The 11487-nt window shown below is 39.7% G+C and overlaps 1 protein-coding gene across 3 annotated transcripts; it reads left to right on the forward strand.

The window, feature by feature from the left end:
• Positions 1 to 89: 89 nt before the first annotated feature.
• Positions 90 to 11473, forward strand: rsph10b (radial spoke head 10 homolog B). Of its 3 annotated transcripts, XM_031739703.2 has the most exons (17): positions 90 to 340; positions 480 to 555; positions 721 to 789; positions 1013 to 1186; positions 1261 to 1346; positions 3043 to 3163; positions 3265 to 3441; positions 3567 to 3660; positions 3755 to 3870; positions 3942 to 4131; positions 4221 to 4329; positions 4519 to 4598; positions 8897 to 9036; positions 9558 to 9662; positions 9759 to 9896; positions 10319 to 10394; positions 10883 to 11473. In XM_031739703.2, exons 1-17 carry the CDS (start codon positions 204 to 206, stop codon positions 11083 to 11085), a joined length of 2091 nt encoding a protein of 696 aa, XP_031595563.1. In that variant the 5' UTR covers positions 90 to 203; the 3' UTR covers positions 11086 to 11473. The 3 variants fall into 3 exon arrangements, with proteins under 3 accessions (XP_031595563.1, XP_039472067.1, XP_039472068.1); XM_039616133.1 differs by lacking the exon at positions 721 to 789; XM_039616134.1 differs by lacking the exons at positions 721 to 789; positions 1013 to 1186.
• The last annotated feature ends 14 nt before the right edge of the window (positions 11474 to 11487 follow it).

Here is an 11487-nt window from a genome sequence, read left to right on the forward strand (position 1 = left end):
TGGCGTGACCAAGGATTAGCCATGCAAACGCAAATGCAGGCTTTCTTTCAGGCTTCCGTAGTTGTAAGCGTCCGTTGCCATGGTTAAGTTCCTATTCCCAGCTTGCGCAGTACTTGAGACAAGATGAGAAATAGAAAAGAGGCTAAGGAAAATTTCTGATTGGAAAAAATAATAATAAAAAGGGGAAACGATAAGAGTTGGATATGATATCAAAATCGGAGGAAGGTAGACGATCTGAAAAGTCGATGAGCCAAATCAAGAGTCATCCTGACAGTGACGAGCAGCCCGAAGAGGATGGCAACTATGAACTCCCCCCACTTATTATCTTAACTGTACAGAGGTAAATTATTGCTCACGACATTAGTTATGTGAATAATTGTTTTTAGAGAACGTATAAGTTACTCAGGGTGTCTAGTCATGAGTAATTTTGGAGTGTGTACAATCAGAGCTGGATGTGAGGTTTGGTGTCTCTCTGACAGATATGAATTGGAAACCTGTGAAGGGCAGTTTCATGGACAAGGTGTAGCTTATTTTGAAGGAGGCCATGTGTACAAGGTACAGCTTTACAAATGAATTTCAAATACAAATAATGACTTAATTTCATAGATCAATTAAGGATTTATTATATTATAAAATATTTTGACATTTATTTATATCCTTGCATAAAAAATGCATCAAACAAATAAAAAAAATGTATGTTTGAATTTTATTTTTGTGAAGGGCATGTTTTCAAAAGGACTTATGGATGGGTTCGGCACATTCACACGGGCAGGTGGACTAAAATATGAGGTAGCATACAGAAATTATGCATTAAATTAGCTAACTGTACAGTATCCTTTCTTAAGCAGGGCTTTTCAATAATCAATGTATATGTAACATTTCTAAAAACAGCCATCCTTTATATACACACTCATAAAAGTACAGGTCAGTAAGGTGTAATGAAGTATAATGTGGAGGTAAAGTCTTTGATAAAGGAATGCAGGCAAAATACTGAATTGAATTTATTTAATAGGGAGAGTTTGTACGCAATATTCCCATGGGCCAGGGCACTTATACCTGGCCAGATGGCAGCACCTTTAAGGGGGAGGTTTACAACGGTATACGACATGGGACAGGAACCTACAAATGTACCCAAAACAGCTTGTTTTACAGCGGGCAGTGGCATCAGGGCAAGAGACATGGAAAGGTATGATTTACCATTGATTTTGTCTTTTTTTAGGAATTTGGTTGTCTCTTTTTAATTGGTCTTGTTTGTGCTAGGGTACGGCGTATTATAATGAGGAAAAAACCTCTTGGTACAAAGGAGATTGGGTGAGGAACAACAGAGAAGGATGTGGACTGAGATGGTATGCATCAAGTGAATATACAGTGGCTTGCAAAAGTATTCGGCCCCCTTGAACTTTTCCACATTTTGTCACATTACAGCCACAAACATGAATCAATTTTATTGGAATTCCAGGTGAAAGACCAATACAAAGTGGTGTACACGTGAGAAGTGGAATGAAAATCATACATGATTCCAAACATTTTTTACAAATAAATAACTGAAAAGTGGGGTGTGCGTAATTATTCAGCCCCCTGAGTCAACACTTTGTAGAACCACCTTTTGCTGCAATTACAGCTGCCAGTCTTTTAGGGTATGTCTCTACCAGCTTTGCACATCTAGAGACTGAAATTCTTGCCCATTCTTCTTTGCAAAACAGCTCCACAACTGCCCTGTGACGGCCTCAGAGGTTAAGAGAATATTGGGAGCAACAACACCATGAAGTCCAAAGAACACACCAGACAGGTCAGGGATAAAGTTATTGAGAAATTTAAAGCAGGCTTAGGCTACAAAAAGATTTCCCAAGCCTTGAACATCCCACGGAGCACTGTTCAAGCCATCATTCAGAAATGGAAGGAGTATGGCACAACTGTAAACCTACCAAGACAAGGCCGTCCACCTAAACTCACAGGCCGAACAAGGAGAGCGCTGATCAGAAATGCAGCCAAGAGGCCCATGGTGACTCTGGACGAGCTGCAGAGATCTACAGCTCAGGTGGGGGAATCTGTCCATAGGACAACTATTAGTCATGCACTGCACAAAGTTGGCCTTTATGGAAGAGTGGCAAGAAGAAAGCCATTGTTAACAGAAAACCATAAGAAGTCCTGTTTGCAGTTTGCCACAAGCCATGTGGGGACACAGCAAACATGTGGAAGAAGGTGCTCTGGTCAGATGAGACCAAAATGGAACTTTTTGGCCAAAATGCAAAACGCTCTGTGTGGCGGAAAACTAACACTGCACATCACTCTGAACACACCATCCCCACTGTCAAATATGGTGGTGGCAGCATCATGCTCTGGGGGTGCTTCTCTTCAGCAGGGACAGGGAAGCTGGACAGAGTTGATGGGAAGATGGATGGAGCCAAATACAGGGCAATCTTGGAAGAAAAACTCTTGGAGTCTGCAAAAGACTTGAGACTGGGGTGGAGGTTCACCTTCCAGCAGGACAACGACCCTAAACATAAAGCCAGGGCAACAATGGAATGGTTTAAAACAAAACATATCCATGTGTTTGAATGGCCCAGTCAAAGTCCAGATCTAAATCCAATCGAGAATCTGTGGCAAGATCTGAAAACTGCTGTTCACAAACGCTGTCCATCTAATCTGACTGAGCTGGAGCTGTTTTGCAAAGAAGAATGGGCAAGGATTTCAGTCTCTAGATGTGCAAAGCTGGTAGAGACATACCCTAAAAGACTGGCAGCTGTAATTGCAGCAAAAGGTGGTTCTACAAAGTGTTGACTCAGGGGGCTGAATAATTACGCACACCCCACTTTTCAGTTATTTATTTGTAAAAAATGTTTGGAATCATGTACGATTTTCATTCCACTTCTCACATCTTGGTCTTTCACGTGGAATTCCAATAAAATTGATTCATGTTTGTGGCTGTAATGTGACAAAATGTGGAAAAGTTCAAGGGGGCCAAATACTTTTGCAAGCCACTGTATCTCCTCATCTGGTGTTGTATTTGAATTACCCTGCAATAACATCTATTCCTAATAGCTACCCTTCTGGGAACATTTACTCTGGTGAGTGGAAGAACAACCAGAGGCATGGAGAGGGCACAATGCGGTGGCTGAATCTGGGACAGAAGTATGTTGGGGCATGGCAGGATGGAGTGCAGGTATGAAAGAAAACCCTAGTTTAATTAGATATGAAGTTATGAAGCTTAAAAAAATTTAACTGTCTTGAATCAGATTTATGTTTTGGTTGCTCCTGTGGCAGCATGGCCAAGGCACACATGTCTGGAATTTAAGGCGAAAAGATGGATCCCAGTATTCCCAGAGCAATCGATACACAGGGGAGTTTGCTCAGGGTCAGAGGCATGGATGGGGAACCTTTTACTACGCTGGTGGCGCGATCTATGAAGGAGAATGGAAGAACAATAAAAAGCATGGGGAGGTGTGTTTCACTGTCAGCTGGAAAATGTTTAGAGAAATCCACAGTATGCTTTCTTATTGATGTATTAAAAGTGCAGAATGAATCAGCTCTGATTGTAAAATTCAGAAAAATGTCACCTTTGTCAGGGAAAATTCACACTGAGTGACGGGCGTGCATTCGAGGGACACTTTGTGGATGACCAAATGATCACACCCAACCTGAGAGCACATGCTCCTCTCGGTAAGGAGCAACAGTATTCAAGAGTATGTTCAAAATAGTAAAGGAGGAAAAAAGCAATCCCACAGTTTTGAAATCCTTCTGAAATTTGTCATAGGTGCGTTCCTGCTGTCACATAGTAACTCATCTTTACTGGGACCAGACATGGCTCTGAACATTGACTGTCTCCTGGACATAATCCCGGAAAGAAAACGTGACACAGAGCGAAAACAGGTCAGTCCTCAGCCCAGCGTCCTCATTTACAGCCGTGTTCCCACCCTGAAACTGTGCGTCATGTGTAACAGGTGGAGTTTGTGGTGCTGAGGCAAGAAAGAGAGCTGAGGTCGATTTGTAGTTTCTACAGCAGGCTTGGTTATGCCCGCTCCCCGGAGAACACCCTACAGCTGTCCCGTCTTCAGTTCTGGCGCCTGCTCAAAGACTGTAACATTCATCATCGCGGCATAACTCTGACACAGATAGACCGCCTTATCAGAGGTGAAAGAGACTGCTCCACAGCAGACACTGAATGATCCTCTGAGAGTATTTAAAGGTTATTTTAACCGCTTTCACTCTGTGTGTTTCAGAGGATGTCGATCCAGCAGAGATACACTCACCCTTCACGCCTGTGCTGCTTCGCAAGCTCGTCAGCTATCTCGTCATCGTGGCCTACCACATCCACAGTAAAGACATGGTGTAAGGGAACCTGTTCCTACCTTTATCAGAAGATATCACAATGAAACTGCCTGGGGTGTCCCCTGACCACAGCTGCAGGGACTGGGAAACTTAATAAAATCAGTTTGTTTATACTCAAGAACACTTTGTTTAATCGTGATTAATCATGATCAATTATCTGTAATAATTCATTTTTTTCTCTATTTACAGGTCACCAAAGTACCTTCTGGCTGCCTGTTTTTCCAAACTGATGACAGATGACATCCTTCCAAATGCTAAGAATGTAAAAGGTGCTTACATATGCTACAGCCCCAATTTTATGTGATTCATTTAAATTGTATTTATATAGTGCAAAATCACAACAACAGTCACTTCAAATTGTTTTAGATTGTAAGGGAAAGAACTTACACTAATACAGAGAAAAGCCCAACAATCAATCGCCCCCCTGTGAACAAGTACTTGGCGACAGTGAGGAGGAAAACCTCTCTTTTAACAGGAAGAAATCTTTGGCAGAGCCAGGCCATCTGACCTCACCTAATAAGCTTTTAATTATTTGTAATTATTATTTTTTAAATTATAATAATAGTATCATTTTATTAACATACCATATATATACTAACATACCACATCCCCATTAATGGTGAACTTCAGAGACAGTCCATTCATCGGTGGTACTGCTAGGCAACAGCTAGCAAACTACACTGTAATAGGAATAGGAAAAGTTCAGTTACTATATTTCTGACCTCTTGTTATAACCGATTAAACATGATCTCCTCGCTTTTGCTCCCATTTTTGGTGGTGTAGGTGCAAATGATCAGTCATGACATTCTCATAATAAATAAGATACTGCAAATAATTATTTCTGCATTTGTGCGATTGAAGTGAATTGAAAATGTGTATGCAATGACACTGTTTTAAAGATTTGGCCTAAATAATTTTGGAGTGAATGAGTCTAAACATGATGACCTAACTAGTGATACCCTGTCACCTGTCACACACACACACACACACACACACACACACACACACACACACACACACACACACACACACAAGCATGTTATGCCGGTTTCAGCTGAAACAATGTTTCAAACCATATTCGGGTTTTAGTTCACCATCTATGAGGTTTCAAGAAGACAATAAAGACAGATCTGAATGTTTGAAAATGTTTTGGAAAAATTCTGTAAAGATGAGATGAAAAACACTCAAAGGATAAATTCAATTGGTTTATTATTTAGATAAGTTGAAAAAAAAGTTAAACAAGCAAATAATGAAAAAAGGTAAACAAGTAAATAAAGAAACAAGGTAAAATGAAGTAATAATGAAAAAAGTTAAACAAGTAAATGAAGAAAAATGTAAAATGAAGTAAGAACAAAAAGTTAAACAAGTAAATGAAGAAAAATGTAAAATGAAGTAAGAACAAAAAGTTAAACAAGTAAATAAAGAAACAAGGTAAAATGAAGTAATAATGAAAAAAGTTAAACAAGTAAATGAAGAAAAATGTAAAATGAAGTAAGAACAAAAAGTTAAACAAGTAAATAAAGAAAAAAAAGGTAGAGGAGAGAAAACCCCAACAATCCCCTCTGAGCAAGCACTTGGCGACAGTGGGGAGGAAAAACTGCCTTTAAACGGGCAGAAACCTCCGGCAGAACCAGGCTCAGGAGGGGACAGTCAACTGCCGGGACTGGTTGGGGGGGTTAACAGAGATGGATCAAAACGAGGCTACATCAGGTGAGGAAGCAGTAGCGTCTCTCCTCCGGAACAAGCGGAACCATTTTGTCTTCTTTTTCATGCACTTTTCCACGAGCGCTTTTTTCTCCAGGATGAGATTTCTCAACTCATCGATTGTTTCTGTGTTTTGCTTTTCAAGTTTCTTACATCTTTGTTCCACCTCTTCTAATGTTGCTTGTTGTTCTTCAAGCTTGTCTTTGAGTTGTTTGGATGTTGCCTCCTGTATCAGCTTGTCCTTGTGCATGTCTGCATTTCTCTGTTGGACTTCTTTGTGCTTGTCTTCTAACTGCTCATTTCTTTTCTGGATTTCTTGGAGCGTGAGCTGCAGGTCTTCATGTATTTTGTCTTGTTGTTGTTTTTGTGCCTGCATTTGAGTGTTTTCACGCTTCAAGTTATTGAACTCCACCAAAATCCCCTTAACAAGCTCGGAGTTGTTTCTCGCATTTTGCTCGATCCTTTTCTGCAACTGTGAGCAGCGTTTCTCCAGTTTGTCCTTTTCTTCTTCCACTTTAGTTACTTTGTCCTCCAGCTGATTACAAAACTCTTGCAGTTTTAGATTTTTAGACTCAAAGTCCTGGACAATACGTTTTCCTTCTTCCAGTCTTTCCTGCTGTTGCTCTTTCTGTTGAAGAAGGTCTTTATTTTGGCGCAGTGTTTCATCCAGGCTTTCTTTCAGCATTCGGTATTTTTCCTGCATGCTCTCCAGTTCGTGCTGCGAGTCTCTTTGCTTTTTGTCCTGCTCTTCCTTCTGTTGGAGGATTTTTCTCTTTTCTTCCACAACTTCACGGAGCTGTCTTTGGAGCAGCTGATCCATTTGGTCGATGTATTGGACATCCCTTTGCATCTTATCAGTCATCGTTTTCTTGTCTTGGAGCTGGTTGGTCATTTCTTTTAGTTCCGCGCTCTTTTGCTTATTTTCTTTAATGAGGTGCACAATTTGCTCTCGGGCCTGAGCAAATTTGATTCCCCAGCCCTCATTAATAATTTTTATGTCGGGCTGGCGCTGTTGTCTTTCTTCCAGCTCTTTATTTTGGGCTTCCATTCTTCTACACTTGTCCTCCAGTTGAAATTTCTCTTCTTCAATCTGTTGCATTTTTTTCTGGAGAAGGTAGTTTTCCTTCCTACTCTCCTCTAATGCCCTTTGGAAGGATGAGATGCCATTTGGGGAAATTGGCCGGCCACGCCAGGAAGGAGAGGCGGCGTAATCTTTTTGAATTGGTTGGTTTTTTCTTGGAAACATGTTGGAGTCTCTATACGATGACTTTGAAAAGCTTTCCAAATGTTTCTGTGGTGAACGTTTCGTAGGCTGCAAACACAGATGCTGCTGAAACGAACTAAAACTTGCTGTGTCTCACCCCTATTTAAGGAAAAACATCAAAGGACTTAAGAGTCTTAAGATCTCCCTATGACATCATCACTCCCTAAGCCAATGAGATTGTAACAAGACATTTTGGAATGGGGTATTTTTTTTTAAACTGTTTTCAAACTTAACTTAAAATTTCAGTGTTTCCTAGTTGTGGACTATTGGTTAGTCCAGCCGATTAAGAAATTAATTGTCACAAACATCCCTAATATTATATAACAGACAACAGAAAACAAGACAGTTATTTTTTTCTACGCAATAGAGCTATAATAAAAGTTTTTTTTAAATTATCCTACTTTTTATAAAAGACAACATTTATTAAAGAATATGTATTTAATTAAAAATCTCTGTTCATCTAAAGCAGGGGTCAGCAACCTTTAAGACCCAAAGAGCCATAATTGGCCTACCTGGGGTTGAAAGTCTCGATAAACCGGCGAAACGCCGTGCAGGAAGAGATCACGTCCCTGCAGATGAAGCACTCGGAGCACGACGCTGACCACGACATGGAGCCCCTGCGACCCCACGACATCCTGCGGCCCCAGCGATGAAAAAATAACAAAATATAATTTTATTTGTATATTGCAAAATCACAATAATCTTCCAATTTAGAACTACAAGTTTAAAAAAAACGAACTAACATAAATAAAATACACTTCAGCTAAATACTAATTTATTTTCCCAAACCACGCGGAGCGCACTATAAGGACTAAAGAGCATGCATGCGACTCCGGAGCCGCAGGTTGCCGACCCCTGATCTAAAGGGTTTAACAAAAAGGGGGAGCTTCCTGCTCGAAAATGAAATGTCCCCATTTTATGGGCTTGGGTGCTTAACTAGTTAAAAAGAACAAAAAAACAAACAAACATCTGTCTCCTATTTTTTTGTGTGTCACACAGGAAAGAAGCATCAATATCTGATGAGAAGACATTAATTTGTTGGTGTTTGTGGTGTTTGGTGCAGTTTTCCTGTTTTCTGGGTTGTTGTTTATTTCAAGTGGAGATGAAGATCTCTAACAAGTTGATTTGTTCACATTTGCACATCTTAATTTTTAAGAGGAATGTGTTTTTTGACTTTGTACACTATATGCATATAAGGCAACCGTTTCCTTTTTCAGTATTTTTGTGTGGTGCATTTTTCTCTTTTAACAAAAAGGGGACAAAAGACATTTAAGTCGACCTAAGATGATTTGTTTAAATGTTTACATGGTCTTACTGAAGTGATGCAAAGTGAAACATGCTTTCTTTTTTTGGTAATGTGCTGGGAAAGCTTGAAAATGGACCTTGAATGTGCTTAAAAAGTGCTTGAAGTTGACCCTGAAAAATGCGTATGAACCCTGTATTAATATTTTGGTTTAGTAGTTTGTTGGTTCCTCACTTGGGTTTCTTCACAGGTTTTGATACCCCTGCAGAAACCTGATGTTGTAGTGTTTAACAGTCTTGCTTAACTCTATAGTATGTTGTACTAACTGTTCATTAACAGTAGCTGCGTCTGTCCAGGCTTTCTGTTTAGGCAGCCGGACGTTGGAGTGGTGGCTATGAACTATATGAAGAGGTGCTGGGAAGTCTTTCAGCTTTTCTGCACAGCCACCAGGGATGAACAGACCATGACCTGCCATCACCTGCTGTGGATGTTCAAGGTGCAACAAACTGTGACACTTTTCTTTGCTGGTATAAATAATACATTAAATTTTTGCTGCCTGTTTCATCAGTGCAACCTAAAAGCTTCTCAGTATTAAATGATTACTGCTGCTCTATTCCCTCTTTCCCTTCACTCCCAGCAAGTCAGGGCAGGTGGCTCTTCCTCCTGGTTCTGCTGGAGGTTTCGTCCTTCATGTTAAATGGGAACTTTTCCTTCCCACTTTCACCAAGTGGTTGTTGTTAGGCGTTTTCTGATTGTTTGGGTTATCCCTGTATTATTGTAATGTCTTTACCTTATATTATAAAGCACACAGAAGCAACTGTTGTTGTAAATAAAACTGAATTAAAGTTTTATTTCCCAGATTTACTTTGAAGGACTTTAATACGATACTTAAAAAAAATTAAAGTGGATTTATGGTCAAACAAATCTGATTTAAATGTCTTTATCAACAACAACAGCAGATAGGATGAATGGCATGCCTATTTATCAGTTAAAACCTCCTGTTGTAACCACTTGCAGGATCTCCATTTGTTGGACCATAAGCTGACCACAAGGAGGTTATTGGAGATCATCAATGCAGAAAGCCACGACCCCGACAACCTTTCCGCCAGTGTTGATCTGGAGGTCTGTTTACATCAGTAAACTCATTCAGCTGTTTTTTTGGTGCAATATTCCTCTTTTTGAATCACAAGAGCTGTTGTTCTGTTCTTTCCATTGCAGATTACGTTCCTCGAGTTTTTTGAGGTGCTTCTGGGCTGCGCAGAAGTCACATGTGAGCAGGTTTCTGAAACACTGAAGGAGAACCATCGGGTTTCTGGGTCCAACACTGAAACCAGGAAGGATTCACCTGAGGTGGAGGTCAGTGAAGACATAATACAGACAAAAACCAGCCCCTCCCAGTTGGTCAGATCCTGTCTCAAGCCTTTCATAATCTCTGTATCTGCCAACCTTGTAATGTCATGTAACATGTAAAATATTTAGTTGTTCCAACATATTAAGGACCAAACATATTTTTGCAAGCTGTGACATAACTAGATATTTCAAAATTAATGAGCTCCTGTATTTTTTCCCTATTCATTTACTTTCAGTGTTACTCATTTTTCCTTCTGACAGTTTTACTAGCCCATACAGGCCAGTATTGGTTGACAAAACAGCCAACACTACATGCACAAAAAGATGACTGGGGCTGCATTTGTGACAGGTGTTTCTGGAATATGCCACAAAACTGGCAGTAACTTTGCTGAAATCTTTAATAAGATAAAATCCCATATTTATTGCAGACGGGGATTTCCAGTGCTCAGGATGGAAGTCAGTTGAATGTCAAGACTGAAGCCAATGAGATACCCGAGCCTGCAGGTTTGGTTTATTGTTTCAGTATATATATATATATATATATATATGTGTAAAAAAAAAAAAAAACTGTGCATAGATAGGACTTCAGTCCTTCTAGAAGCAGGTCTCCTAGGCAGTTTTTTTTTTTGGAAGTAGAATTTAAACCAATAACCTTTCATTTCAGTGGTGACTGACATGTAAACCAAGTCCATGACTTCACCTTGAAAATGCTTAAACGGTTTGCAGACTGATTACCCAAAAAGGCTTTAAAATTCTTTTCCCTTGATGTTATCCTTCTGTCATCATTACAGATTCAAAATTTCCTAGACCCAAAGTTTTACATAAGAATGGTTCAGAAAAGGAAAGGACATTTATTGTATTCAATGTAAGCTAGACATGCCCAGTAAATACACACCTCACAAATCACGAGGCATTTAGAACTGGTTTGTACTTTCAAATTGTCAGAATGATTGTGTCGTAATAAAAATGCCTAACGTGTTTATTTCCTTTAGAGTACACAAACAATCCTGGAGGTGAAATCATGTGCAGACCAGCAGAAAACAACACTAAAGACGGCAAATTGGAACTTAAGATGAAGACTGTCGATGAATTCTTCAACCACTTTTTCTTCCCAGCATCTGACTATTACCAGCTAGTGACAAGAAACATAAAGAAAGAAAAGCACCACCCAGAATCTCAGAGACAGATGCTCTAGATAAGATGCAACAAAAGCCAAATCATGCTGTCAGAATAACATGCAGCTAACATCTCCTTAGTTTTGTTGGGTCAGTTTAGAGCATTATGAAGTGAAAATATTAATACAATGACCTCACACATGTTGTACTCCATTATTAAGGAGACATGCAAATAAAGGGCTGGTTTCATCCCAAAGAAAAATCTTCAAATTTTCCAAGTTGCCACTTTGCAACAAAGATTTTGTGACTCCATCTCTTCTCAAATGAAATGCATTATTACACTAGAGTGGAAATTACCCTTGTAAAGCCCCCCCCCCAACAAAAACAGAAAATTGATGAATACAAGATGAAGCACACTGTTCTGTTTGTGTATTCCGTTTTAACAAATAAAAGCAGTCAGTAATAACAGCATTGAGTATTTT

The sequence above is a fragment of the Oreochromis aureus genome, linkage group 8 (assembly GCF_013358895.1).
Source record: "Oreochromis aureus strain Israel breed Guangdong linkage group 8, ZZ_aureus, whole genome shotgun sequence".
In the NCBI taxonomy this organism is placed as follows: Eukaryota; Metazoa; Chordata; class Actinopteri; order Cichliformes; family Cichlidae; genus Oreochromis; species Oreochromis aureus.